This window comes from Saccopteryx bilineata, chromosome 1 (genome assembly GCF_036850765.1).
Source record: "Saccopteryx bilineata isolate mSacBil1 chromosome 1, mSacBil1_pri_phased_curated, whole genome shotgun sequence".
Classification (NCBI taxonomy): domain Eukaryota; kingdom Metazoa; phylum Chordata; class Mammalia; order Chiroptera; family Emballonuridae; genus Saccopteryx; species Saccopteryx bilineata.
In genome coordinates, this window is record NC_089490.1 from 308372044 (window position 1) to 308384358 (window position 12315).

At 37.9% G+C, this 12315-nt stretch overlaps 1 protein-coding gene across 5 annotated transcripts in view; it reads left to right on the forward strand.

Annotated features, from left to right (window-relative positions):
- The window catches only part of ARHGEF12 (Rho guanine nucleotide exchange factor 12), a 164586-nt gene that overhangs the window by 103647 nt on the left and 48624 nt on the right, over positions 1–12315 (forward strand). For all 5 annotated transcript variants that reach the window (XM_066247014.1, XM_066247027.1, XM_066247017.1 and 2 more), the window contains 3 exons: positions 9486–9578; positions 11779–11889; positions 12160–12258. In XM_066247014.1, the coding sequence (XP_066103111.1) occupies positions 9486–9578; positions 11779–11889; positions 12160–12258 (303 nt within the window). The remainder of the gene's footprint in view (positions 1–9485; positions 9579–11778; positions 11890–12159; positions 12259–12315) is intronic.

Consider the following 12315-nt stretch of genomic DNA (forward strand, 5'->3'; position numbering starts at 1 on the left):
GTCCTTTTGTTGACTAGCGTATTTCATTTAACATAATGTCTTCAAGATTCATCACGTAGCATGTGTCATAATTTTCTTTCTTTTTAACTCTGAATAATAAACCATTATATGTATACACCACATTCTGTTTATCCATTCATTTGTCAGAGAACACTTGAGTTGTTTCTATCTTTTGGCTATTGTGAATAATGCTACTGTGAACATGGCTGTACAATTGTTTGTTCAAGGATCTTTCAGTTCTTTGGGTATATACCCAGAAGTGGAACTGCTGGATCTTGCATATTCTTAACTGAATACGTTTAGCATTTTGATTTTGTTTAATTAGGCTTTTTAAATGTATTTATTTATTTATTGATATTAGCAAGAAAGGGAGAGAGACACAAACAGGAACATTGACCTATTCCTGTATGTTCCTTGACCAGGGATCAAACTGGCAACCTAAACACTTTGAGACGACGCTCTGATCAACTGAGCTATCTAGCCAGGGCTTAGACTTGGGTAAAATTTTATAGTAAAAGACAACATATTATAAGGCATTGATTATTAGTTACACATTGAATAGTCATAGAAATCAAATCAGCTATAAAATCCAGAGTTGTCTGACTGTTCCTCTAAACACATTTCTGTAGTTTCACCTGAGATTTTTCTCCTTAAGTTATTAAAGCATTACAGTTTAAAAAATGAGTAGTAAAAAGGACTGAATCAAATTTAAGAGATGCAGATACATGGTGCTGGGAAAATACTTAAGGAGGAAGAACTATAGTTACATATCATTTTCTTAATTTATCACTTGTTAGATCCATTTACATTATTTCAATTATAACTGCTTTGCAGATGACTACCAAATAATTACAACCCCACTCTGCTCAGCTATAGGTTTTGCATGTTCAACTGCTGTCAGATTTAAGCCAAATTTATTCCTTTCCATTTCTTACAAAATTTTATTTCTCTTAATGCTCTGTGGTCTTTGATTTTAGTAATTATGGTCTTCAAGCATCTCATATTTTTTAAATTATGCATTAATGCCTTTTTCATGCTAAATATTACTCTGTGAGTTGACAAATGGATGATCTATTGCATGGAGTGTGATCTGTAATTTTATTTTTGTAATTTTGTCATCTTTGTTTCTATAGCAGTGTTTTATGTGACTACTTTAAACTTTATTTTGCATAATACCAGTGATTTTTAAGCCAGGAATGATTTTTTGTCCCTGGAGACATTTGGCAGCATCTGGAAGTTATATTGATTGTCATGACTTAGAGGCTGTTACTGGCATCTAGTGGGTGGATAAAGGACAGCAATGCTGCTAAATACCTTAAAATATACAACAGTTCCCACAACAAAGAATTATCTGGCAAAAATATAAATTGTTCCAGGGTTGAAAAAAACCTGCATTATGCATTATGAAAAAGAATTAGAGAGGAATGGCAGAGTGAGAGGTCCTGGAATCTGTCTCCTTGAAATTTCAACTATTTGAACAGCTATAACTCAGCAAACTACCCTAGCCAGGCACACAGGCATACCTGAAAGATCCGTGCACTGAAGCAACTAAAGGTGGGCAGGAAATGGCCACGAGGGCAAAAGATAAGGACACATCCCTGCCAAAGCTCACCGTAGGGCTCCAAAGAGGGGAGAAACTTGGTTGTGTCTGGGTTTCCTCTTGCCTGGAGGAGCAGAAAGATTTTGGGGAGTCACTCTCAGGAGTGAACAATTGAAGCAATGGCTGAGTACAGGCACCTAGGCAGAAGACACAACTCTGGGACATTTCTAGTTCACCCTCAGTCTGCCAACGGCCTACACTTTAGACAGAGAAATGGAGATGCAAAATGCCACAACCCCCCAACCTCCCAGAACCTGCCCCCCTTCACTCTTGGTGTCGAGGTGCAGGGTACATTAATGGCATACCTGAGAACTAACTCCACATAACCACTTTTTCCCCTGAGTAAAAGGGGTACTTGATGTCAGGTCCCTGGTCCGTTGGGGCACAGGGGAGAACACACAGAGGCTAGAGATCATTATTGCCAGGAGGAAGAACAAAGGTGACCAGGTGCCCTCAGCCCACCCCACTCCCAACATTGCAGCTGACAACATTGTGATGAGGGTTAGCACCTACCTAAGTTTCAGAGCTAGAAGAATAGGAAAACCTCTTAGAAGTAAACTACTAAGAAAGAGCCACTCAGAAATGCCTAGGCAGAGAAAGAGTCCTCAGAATACTATAAATAACCAAGAAAGAGATGCAGTTCAGAAAGAAAATGAAAAAAATCTCCAGAAAGCAATCTATTTTTTTTTTTTGACAGAGACAGAGAGAAAGATAGATAGGGACAGACAGACAGGAAGGGAGAGACATGAGAAGCATCAATTCTTTGTTGTGGCACCTTAAATGTTCATCAGTTGCCTTCTCATATGTGCTTTGAGTGGAGGTCTACAGCAGAGCGAGTGACCCCTTGCTCAAGCCAGCCATCTTGGGCTCAAGCTAGTGACCTTGGGCTTAAAGCCAGTGACATTTGGGCTCAAGCCAGCAACCCCACGCTTAAGCTGCTGATCCCATGCTCAAGCCGGATGAGCCTGCACTCAAGACAGAGACCTCGGCATTTCAAACCTGAGTCCTCCACATCCCAGTCTGACTCTGTCCACCATGCAACCACCTATCTGGTCAGACCAGAAAGCAATCTTTAAAACACATGGAAATGGATATAAATGACAGAGAATTCAAAATTGAAATCCTGAAAAGACTCAATGAGTGTGAGAAAACACTGATAGACAATTTAATGAACTCAGAAAACAGATTAATGAACAAAACAAATACTTCACCAAATAGATTGAAACTTTAAAAAAGAACCAAACAAATTCTGGAGATGAAGAACTCAATAAACCACCTGAAGATTGAACTAGTGAGCATAGTTAATAGAGCCAATTAGATAAAAGAAAGAACTAATGATATCAAAGATAGGCACCTAGAGATAATGCAGAGGGAAGAAGAAACTCAAGAATAATACAGTGGTACCTTGAGATACGAGTCTAATTTGTTCTGTAATCGAGCTCGTAAGTTAGTCAACTCATATATCAAACAAATTTCTCACATTTAAAATAACTGAAATAGATTTAATCCATTCCAGCCTTGTGAAACATCCCCAAACCATCCTAAATTATGAAAAAGACATGATTTTAATTAAGAAACACACATGCATACTTTACCAATGCATAACAAAATATATGAAATAAAAGAAAACTGTTATTTAGTACTGTATTCTTACCTTGGAAACTGACGAGTGTGGCTAACAGAGGTGCATGGCGGAGGAGGAGGAGGAAGGGATGCAGGCACTGTAGACACGTAAACTAAAACTGTACATTCTTAACCCTAAATGTAAACTAAAACTGCATTTTCTTTAAACAAAACTAAAACTGCGGCAGCTTTCTGAATCACGGCTCATATTGGAATTTTGCTCGGATCTCAAACAAAAATATGGACCAAGTCTCAGCTTGTATTTTAAAAAAATTGTATGTTGGTCTGCTCGTATCTCAAGGTGCCACTGCAATAATAAATGATAGAGTTTCCAAGGATCATATGACTCCATCAGAAAAAGCTGTATAAGAAGAATACTCATGCCCTGGCCAGAAAGCTCGATTGGTTGGAGCATCATCCCAAAGTACAGATATTGCTGGTACAGTCCCCAGTCAGGGTACATACAGGAACAGGTCGATGTTCCTGTCTCTGTCTCTGTCTCCCTGCCTCTCCCTGCTACCAAAAAAAAAAGAATTAAAGAGGAAGAGTACTTGTTCAGAAGAAGAAGAGAGGGAGAAGGGAATGGACGGACAGCCTTTTTAGACAAATAATTGATGAGAACTTCCCAAACATACGGAAAGAGCTAGATCCTTGAATTGAAGAAGCAAACAGAACACCTAGTAACCACAACCCAAAGAGGCCTTCTGCAAGGCACATTGTATTGAAACTTAAAAGTTAATAACAAAGACTCTTCAAGGCAGCCAGGGGGGAAAAAAGTATTATATAAAGGAAAAGCTTATCAGGTTATCATCAGCCTTCTCAGCAGAAACTTCAGTTGAGAAAAGAGTAGACCAAAACCTACAAAGTACTGAAAGAGTGGAACTACTAGCCAAGGACAATATATCCATCAATGTTATTTTTAAAATATGAAGGAGAAATAAAGACTTTCCCAGATATATAGAAGCTGATGGAATTTATCACTAGAAAACCCCTTTTGCAGAAAATAGTCAAGGGGCTTATTCTACCTGATGCAAAGAACAAAACCACGAAAATATGAGTAAGATCTTCTGACAAATTTACAACATAAATAGGGATAATTTGTGACAATACAAACAAAAGGGGAGGGTGATAGAAACACAAAGGAAATGAACCAATGGAGGCACAGAGCTACCAGAAAACAAAAGATAAAAGTTATAGGAAATCCACATATATCAGTAATTACCAAAAATGTAAATGGATAGAACTCACCAATAAGAGACACAGAGTAGAAGATTGGATTCAAAATAAAAACCAAATAACCCAACCATATGCTGCCTTCAAGATATATATCTAAGCTGTAAAGACAAAATTAGATTCAAAAGGAAAAGGGTGGAAATGATTTTCCAAGCAAATATCCAAAGAAAAGCAGGTGTAGCCATACTGATTTTAAGACAACAGAGTTAACAGGAGACAAAGATGGGGCATTTTTATAATGATAAAGGGAACAGGACACTACATCAAGAAGACATAATACTTTTTTTTTTTTTTTTTGTATTTTTTCCGAAGCTGGAAACGGAGGCAGTCAGACAGACTCCCACATGCACCTGACCGGGATCTACCCGGCATGCCCACCAGGGGGCGATGCTCTGCCCATCTGGGGCATTGCTGTGCTGCAACCAGAGCCATTCTAGCTCCTGAGGCAGAGGCCATGGAACCATCCTCAGTGCTCAGGCCAACTTTGCTCCAATGGAACCTTGGCTGAGGGAGGGGAAGAAAGAGACAGAGAGGAAGGAGATGGGGAAGGGTAGAGAAGCAGATGGGTGCTTCTCCTGTGTGCCCTGGCCGGGAATCGAACCCCGGACTCCTGCACGCCAGGCTGATGCTCTACCACTGAGCCAACTGGCCAGGGCAACATAATACTTCTTAATATATATGCACTGAATCAAGGAGCACTGAATATGTTAAACAACTACTAACAGAACTTAATGGAGAAACAGACAAAAAAAAACAATCATAGTTGGGGACCTTAATAGTCCACTGACAGATTATCCAAACAGAATCAATTAAGAAATATTGGCTTTAAATGATACATTAGACCAAATGTATCATGTACATATTTGACATTTACAGAATTTTTCATCCCAGAATATCAGATTATACATTCTTCTCCTGTACACATAGAACACTCTCAAGGATAGACCGTAGGTTGCATCACAAAACTAGACTTGAAGAAAGTCAAGAAGATTTAAGTTATACCAAGCATGTTCTCGGCCATAATACTTGGAAATTAGATTTTAACTGCAAAAGGAAGTAATGAAACATACAAAGGGCCCTGGCAGGTTGGCTCAGTGGATAGAGGATCAGCCCAGCATATGGATCCCCAGTTTCAATTCCCAGTCAGGGCACACAAGCAAAGTGACCACCTGCCTCTTTCCCCTTCCTACCTCTTCTCTCCCTTTTCACCTCCTGCAGCCTGTGGCTCAATTGTTTCAAGTGTCAGCCCAGGGTGCTAAAGATAGCTCAGCTGGTTCCAGCATATCAGCCTCAGGTGCTAAAAATAGCTTGGTGAGCATCAGCGCCAAAGTGCCGTGTGGACCCTGGTCAGGGTGCATGTGGGAATTTCTCTATCTCCACTCCTCTCACTTAATAGAAAGAAAAAGGAAAAAACTCACAAAAATATGGAAATTAAATAACATACTACTAAAAATGATTTGATCCAAGAAGAAATAAAAGCAGAGATAAAAATATATAGAGAGAAAAATGAGAATGGCAACACAACATATCAAGCTTTTGGGATGCAGTAAAAGAATCAATAAAAGGGAAGTTTATATCATTATAAACCTATCTGAAGGAATGAGAGAGACAACCTATCATTTACATCTTTTTTTTTTTTTCATTTTTCCGAAACTGGAAACGGGGAGGCAGTCAGACAGACTCCCACATATGCTTGACCAGATCCACCTGGCATTCCCACTAGGGGGCGATGCTCTACCCCTCTGGGGCGTCACTCTGTTGCATCCAGAGCCACTCTAGCACCTGAGGCAGAGGCCACAGAGCCATCCTCAGTGCCCAGGCCATCTTTGCTCCAGTGGAACCTTGGCTGCAGGAGGGGAAGAGAGAGACAGAGAGGAAGGAGAGGGGGAGGGGTGGAGAAGCAGATGGGCGCTTCTCCTGTGTGCCCTGGCCAGAAATCGAACCCGGGACTCCTACACGCCAGGCCGACGCTCTACTGCTGAGCCAACCAGCCAGGGCCTATCATTTACATCTTAAAGAACTAAAGAAGAACAAAGGCAACTCAAAGTCTGCAAAAGAAAGGAAATAATAATAAAAGCAGAACTTAATGAAATAGAGAACAAAAAAATATATAGAAAATAATACAACAAAGAGCTGGTTCTTTGGAAAGATTAATAAAATTGACAGACAGCTGGCTAGACTCACTAAAGAAAAAGTGGGAATGCATCACATAAAATCAGAAATGAAAGAGAAGGTATTACAGACATCATAGATATTTAAAGGTCATGCTAGAATACTGTGAAAGACTATATGCTATCAAATTCAATGACCTGGAAGATATGGGTAAGTTGACAGAACTACACAATCTTTGTCAACTAAATCATGAAGAAGTGAAAAACCTAAATAGACCAATGAATAGTTAGAAAATTGAAACAACCATCAAAAACTTCCCAAAAGATAAAAGTCCAGGACCAGATGGCTTCACTAGTAAACTCTATCAAACATTCAAAGAAGATTTGGTATCAGTCCTCAAAATTTTCCAAAAATTGAAGAGGCAATACTTTCTAATATATAACCCTGATAGCAAAACCTGGCAAGGACAACACAAAACAAGAAAACTACAGACCTGTATCTCTTAATAAATACAGATGCAAAAATCCTAAACAAAATATTAGCAAATCAAATACAATGAGATGGAAAGATATTCTGTGTTTCTGGATTGGAAGAATAATCACTTAAAATGACCATATTATTCAAAGCATTTATACAGATTTAATGCAATCCCTATTAAAATTCCAATGTCATATTTTAAGGAAATAGAACAAAAAATTATCAGATTTGTATGGAACCACGAAAGACTGAATAGCCAAAGCAATCCTGGGAAAAAAAGAATGAAGCTGGAGACATCACACTGCTTGTCTTCAAATTATACTACAGAGCCACGATCATCAGAATAGCATGGTATTGGCAGAAAAACACATACACAGACCAATGAAACGGAATCAAGAGTCTAGAAATAAAACCATATATTATATAAATGGGCAAATCATCTTTGACAAAGGAGCCATTAGCACACAGTGGAGAAAAGAAAATCTCTTCAATAAATGGTGCTGGGAAAATTGGATAGCCACGTTCAAAAGTCTGAAACTTGACTAGTTTGTCCCCATGCACAAAAATTCATTCAAAATGGATCAAAGACCTAAATATAATATCTGAAACAATAAATTACTCAGAAGAAAATATAGGTACTAAACCCATGGACCTTGACCATAGAGCACATTTTATGAATTTGACCCCAAAGACAAGGGAAATAAAGGCAAAAGTAAAAGAGTGGAACTATATCAAACCAAAAACTTTTTGCACAGCAAAAGAAACAGCAAAACAAAAAGGCAGCCAACCAAATAGGAGATGGTATTTACCAATGACAGCTCCAAGAAGAAGTTAATATCCAAAATATATGAGGAATTTATAAAACTTAACACAATCTAGTTAAAAAATGGGCAGAGGACCTGAATAGACACCTCTCTTAAGATATACAAACATCAAACATACACAAAAAGGTGCTTATCTTCACTAGCTATTAGAGAAATGCCAATTAAAACTACAATGAGATACTACATCACACTTGTTAGATTAGGCCAGGCGTCCCCAAACTACGGCCCACGGGCCGCATGTGGCCCCGAGACCATTTATCCAGCCCCCGCCACACTTCCGGAAGGGGCACCTCTTTCATTGGTGGTCAGTGAGAGGAGAAATATATGTGGTGGCCCTCCAACAGTCTGAGAGACAGTGAACTGGCCCCCTGTGTAAAAAGTTTGGGGACCCCTGGATTAGGGTATTATCAACAAGACAGGTCATAGAAAGTGTTGGAGAGGTTGTGAAGAAAAGGAACTCTCATTCACCACTGGTAGGAATGTAAACTGGTACAACCACAATGGAAAACAGTATGGCAGTTCCTCAGAAAGTTAAGAGTAGACTTACCTTATGACCCAGTAATCCATCCCTTTACTGTGTATCTACCCAAAAAACTTGAACAGATTTGTTCACAAAGACATATGCACCCCCATGTTCATCACAGCATCATTCACAGGGGCCACAGCATGGAAACAACCAAAGTGTCCCTCAGTCGAGGATTGGATAAAGAAGGTAAGGTACATATATACAGTGGAATATTACTCAGCCATAAGAAATGATGAAATACTGCAATTTGCAACAACATGGATGTACCTTGAGAATATACTAAGGGAAATAAGTCAGATAAAGTTAAGAACTATATGATTTTATTCATGTGTGAGTCATAAAATTGAGACTCACAGACATAGACAAAAATGAGATAGTTATCAGAGGGAGAGGCAGTAGTGGGAGGTAAAGGGGCCCAAATACACAGTGACAAAAGGTATTTTGACTTACGGTGACAGGCACAACACATCATGTGTAATGGAGATGTACACCTGTTACCTGTGTGTTCCTATGGACCATTGTCATCCCATTAAATAAAATCACTAAAGGGATAAAAAGGAATAAAAAAAGAATTAAAAATGAAAAAATAAAGTTTAGTGACAGCTTTCAACATGACATTACTAAACGTATTTGTTATTAAACTTTGCTAACTTGTCAGTTTTACTCTTATTTTTCCTGTCCTGTTGTCTTCACTCACTTTTAAACTCTAACTTTAAAATTTTTTAACAATTTATATCAGCTAATTTTATTTCTATAACAAGGTCTAGATGTGTATAAAATAATAAGTGAAGTAGACAGAGAGTATTTGAAATCAGATAGCCAAGGATGTAGTGAGGAAAGAGTGTTTATTATTCCCAGGAGAAATATTTTTTCCAACCCAAGAAAAAATTGATAATGTTGTAGTTTTCTTTATTACAGTGGTTCATGGCCTTGATAATTTGAGAACTACTTCTTTAAAAATAAAATACATAAAATAAAAAGAAATCCCATTCATTTAGTAAAGCACATCTTTTTGATGGTTTGTCTTTATTCTTTCTCTGAATTTGATGTCTAGGTAATTTTTCTGTTTCTTTTCTCTGAATATTACCAGGACACTCAATCACTTATTGGGAGTCCCTCAACCCGTATAGCACCTCACATTATTGGAGCAGAAGATGATGATTTTGGTACTGAACATGAACAGGTGATGATATTTTTTCTAAAACACCGTAAATTTTCTGAGATGTTTGATTGTTAGGAAAATGAACACTTTCTGGAGACATTTTTTTAAGGATTTAAAGCTAAATCTTAGGATGAAGACTGATTCGTTAATTGTATGGGTTAGTTTCTTATTTTAGCTTTACTACAAACGGCTTCACTTTTAAAAGTGATAAAAAGTCATCGATTATACCTGCGTACTTCATTTTGGGAAAAGGGGGTGCTATTGTAGAGGTATTTTTTCCCCAGAAATTCTAGTTGTTTATTGATAGTATATAGGAATATGATTAGCTTGATTTTTGCTGTTGGTACTTCTTGAAGCTTTTTGAAATAACATTTTGGGAATTTCTACCTAGACAGCCATGTTGTCTATGGACAGAGACAATTTTTTTTTGTTTCCAATATGTTTATCTTTTATTTCTTATTACTACCTTTATTGCACTGATTAGGAATTCCAGTATAGGGTTAAGTTAGAGTGGTGAGATAGTGCTTTATTACTGATCTTAGGAAGAATGATTAGTCCTTCATAAAGTGTAATAAAGTTAATGGTGGGCTTTTTGTAGATACTTTGTATAACCTGTTAAGGAAGTTTCCTCCTATTCCTAGTTTGCTAAGAGGTTGTTCTATAATGAATGGATATTGAACTTTATTAAATGAATGAGATGATTACATTAACATCTTAATATGGTAAATTATATGGACTGATAGTATGTTGAGCCAGCATCACATTCCAGGGATAAACCCTTGTTGGTCATAATGTATTTTTCTTTTTACGTATGGCTAGATTCAATTTGCTGTTATTTTGCTGAGGATTTTTGTGTTTATGGGAGATATTGGTGTATAATTTCTTTGTTTGTTGTTGTTTCTTTGTATTTTTCCAAAGTTAGAAGGTGAAGGCAGTCAGACTCCTGCATGCACCTGACCAGGATCCACTGGGCATGCCCACCAGGGGGCAATGCTCTGCCCATCTGGGGCATTGCTCTTTTGTGGCCAGAGCCATTCTAGCGCCTGAGGCGGAGGACACAGAGCCATCCTCAGTGCCCGGGTCAACTTTGCTCCAGTGGAGCCTTGGCTATAGGAAGGGAAGAGAAAGAGAGGAAAGAGGGGGAAGGGTAGAGAAGCAGATGGGCGCTTCTCCTGTGTGCCATGGCCAGGAATTGAACCTGGGACTTCCACATGCTGGGCCAGCATTCTACTGCTGAGCCAACTGGCCAGGACCTCTGTGTTTGGCTTTGATAGTTGGAAAATGCTGGCATCTTAAAATTAATTAAGAAGTGTTACCTCCTTGTATTTTCTGAATGATGTACAGAATTGCTATTGTTTGTTTAGATTAACTTTAGTCTCACTTTATTTAAATTTGAAAAAATATATGAAAATTATAATTCTGGTTACCTTAACTTTAACTACTACTATTTTCTGTTTTCAGTGTAAGCAGGGAATGTACAAGTATTCTAGGTCAGTGGTCCCCAACCCCTGGGCCGCGGACCAGTACCAGTCCATGTGCCATTTGGTACCGGTCCACAGAGAAAGAATAAATAACTTACATTATTTCCGTTTTATTTATATTTAAGTCTGAATGATGTTTTATTTTTAAAAAATGACCAGATTCCCTCTGTTACATCCGAATAAGACTCACTCTTGACGCTTGTCTCGGTCACGTGATACATTTATTCGTCCTACCCTAAAGGCTGGTCCGTGAAAATATTTTCTGACATTAAACCGGTCCGTGGCCCAAAAAAGGTTGGGGACCACTGTTCTAGGTGGTGTCTTACTTAAAATCATACAACCCCATTTCCTACCACTATTTCTACAATTAGCCCAAAAGAAATGGAAAACAGCTATTTCATTATTAGGCAAGAAGCATTTTATTACATTTTTAGAAGAGTTGTTAGTTTTTTTTGCATACTGATTTGTAGATATCTCAACTCCTTGATAATTATCTTCTAAACTTGCATTCTCCCAACATGGTCTTTCTTCCAGCCTATCCCCAAGAGATTACTCATTTCAGAGGAAGAGATTCCATAGCTTATGTTGCTAATAAATTCTACAGAAATTTTTTAAATCTTGAATTTTTTAGGGTAGATCAGAGTAAATTTTTAATAGTTATGTTTAGTTTAGTTGAGCTTACATTCATTACATTTTGCATTTGTGTTGGAGTTACTGATGTTTAGTTATTTCTTTCCTAGATCAATGGGCAGTGCAGCTGTTTCCAGAGCATTGAACTGCTCAAGTCTCGCCCCGCTCACTTGGCTGTATTTTTACACCACGTAGTTTCACAATTTGACCCTGCAACTTTGGTAATGTATTTTACAATTTAGCCAATTCAGAGTTCTTACCTTGATTTACTACTTCATGATAAGTAGTAGACAAACTCCTTTTAGTTTTCTAAAAATAAAAGGATAGACATGAAAGATACTTAAAATGTTAATTTATTTTTTAAACAATTTTTATATAGTAGTGTCTACATAAATGACTTACGCATTCTAAATTTTCATACTCTACAAGAATCTAACAGATTACATTTTTGAGTTCTCACTTTATCTTTTTCATTTTCTTTTTTCCTATAGCTCTGTTATCTCTATTCAGACTTGTATAAACAGACCAATTCCAAGGAGACTCGTCGTGTCTTCCTTGAGTTTCATCAGTTCTTCCTGGATCGATCTGCAGTAAGTCAAGTTAATACTAAACTCTTTGTTCTGGTACATCGAATTATTGGCTTCCTA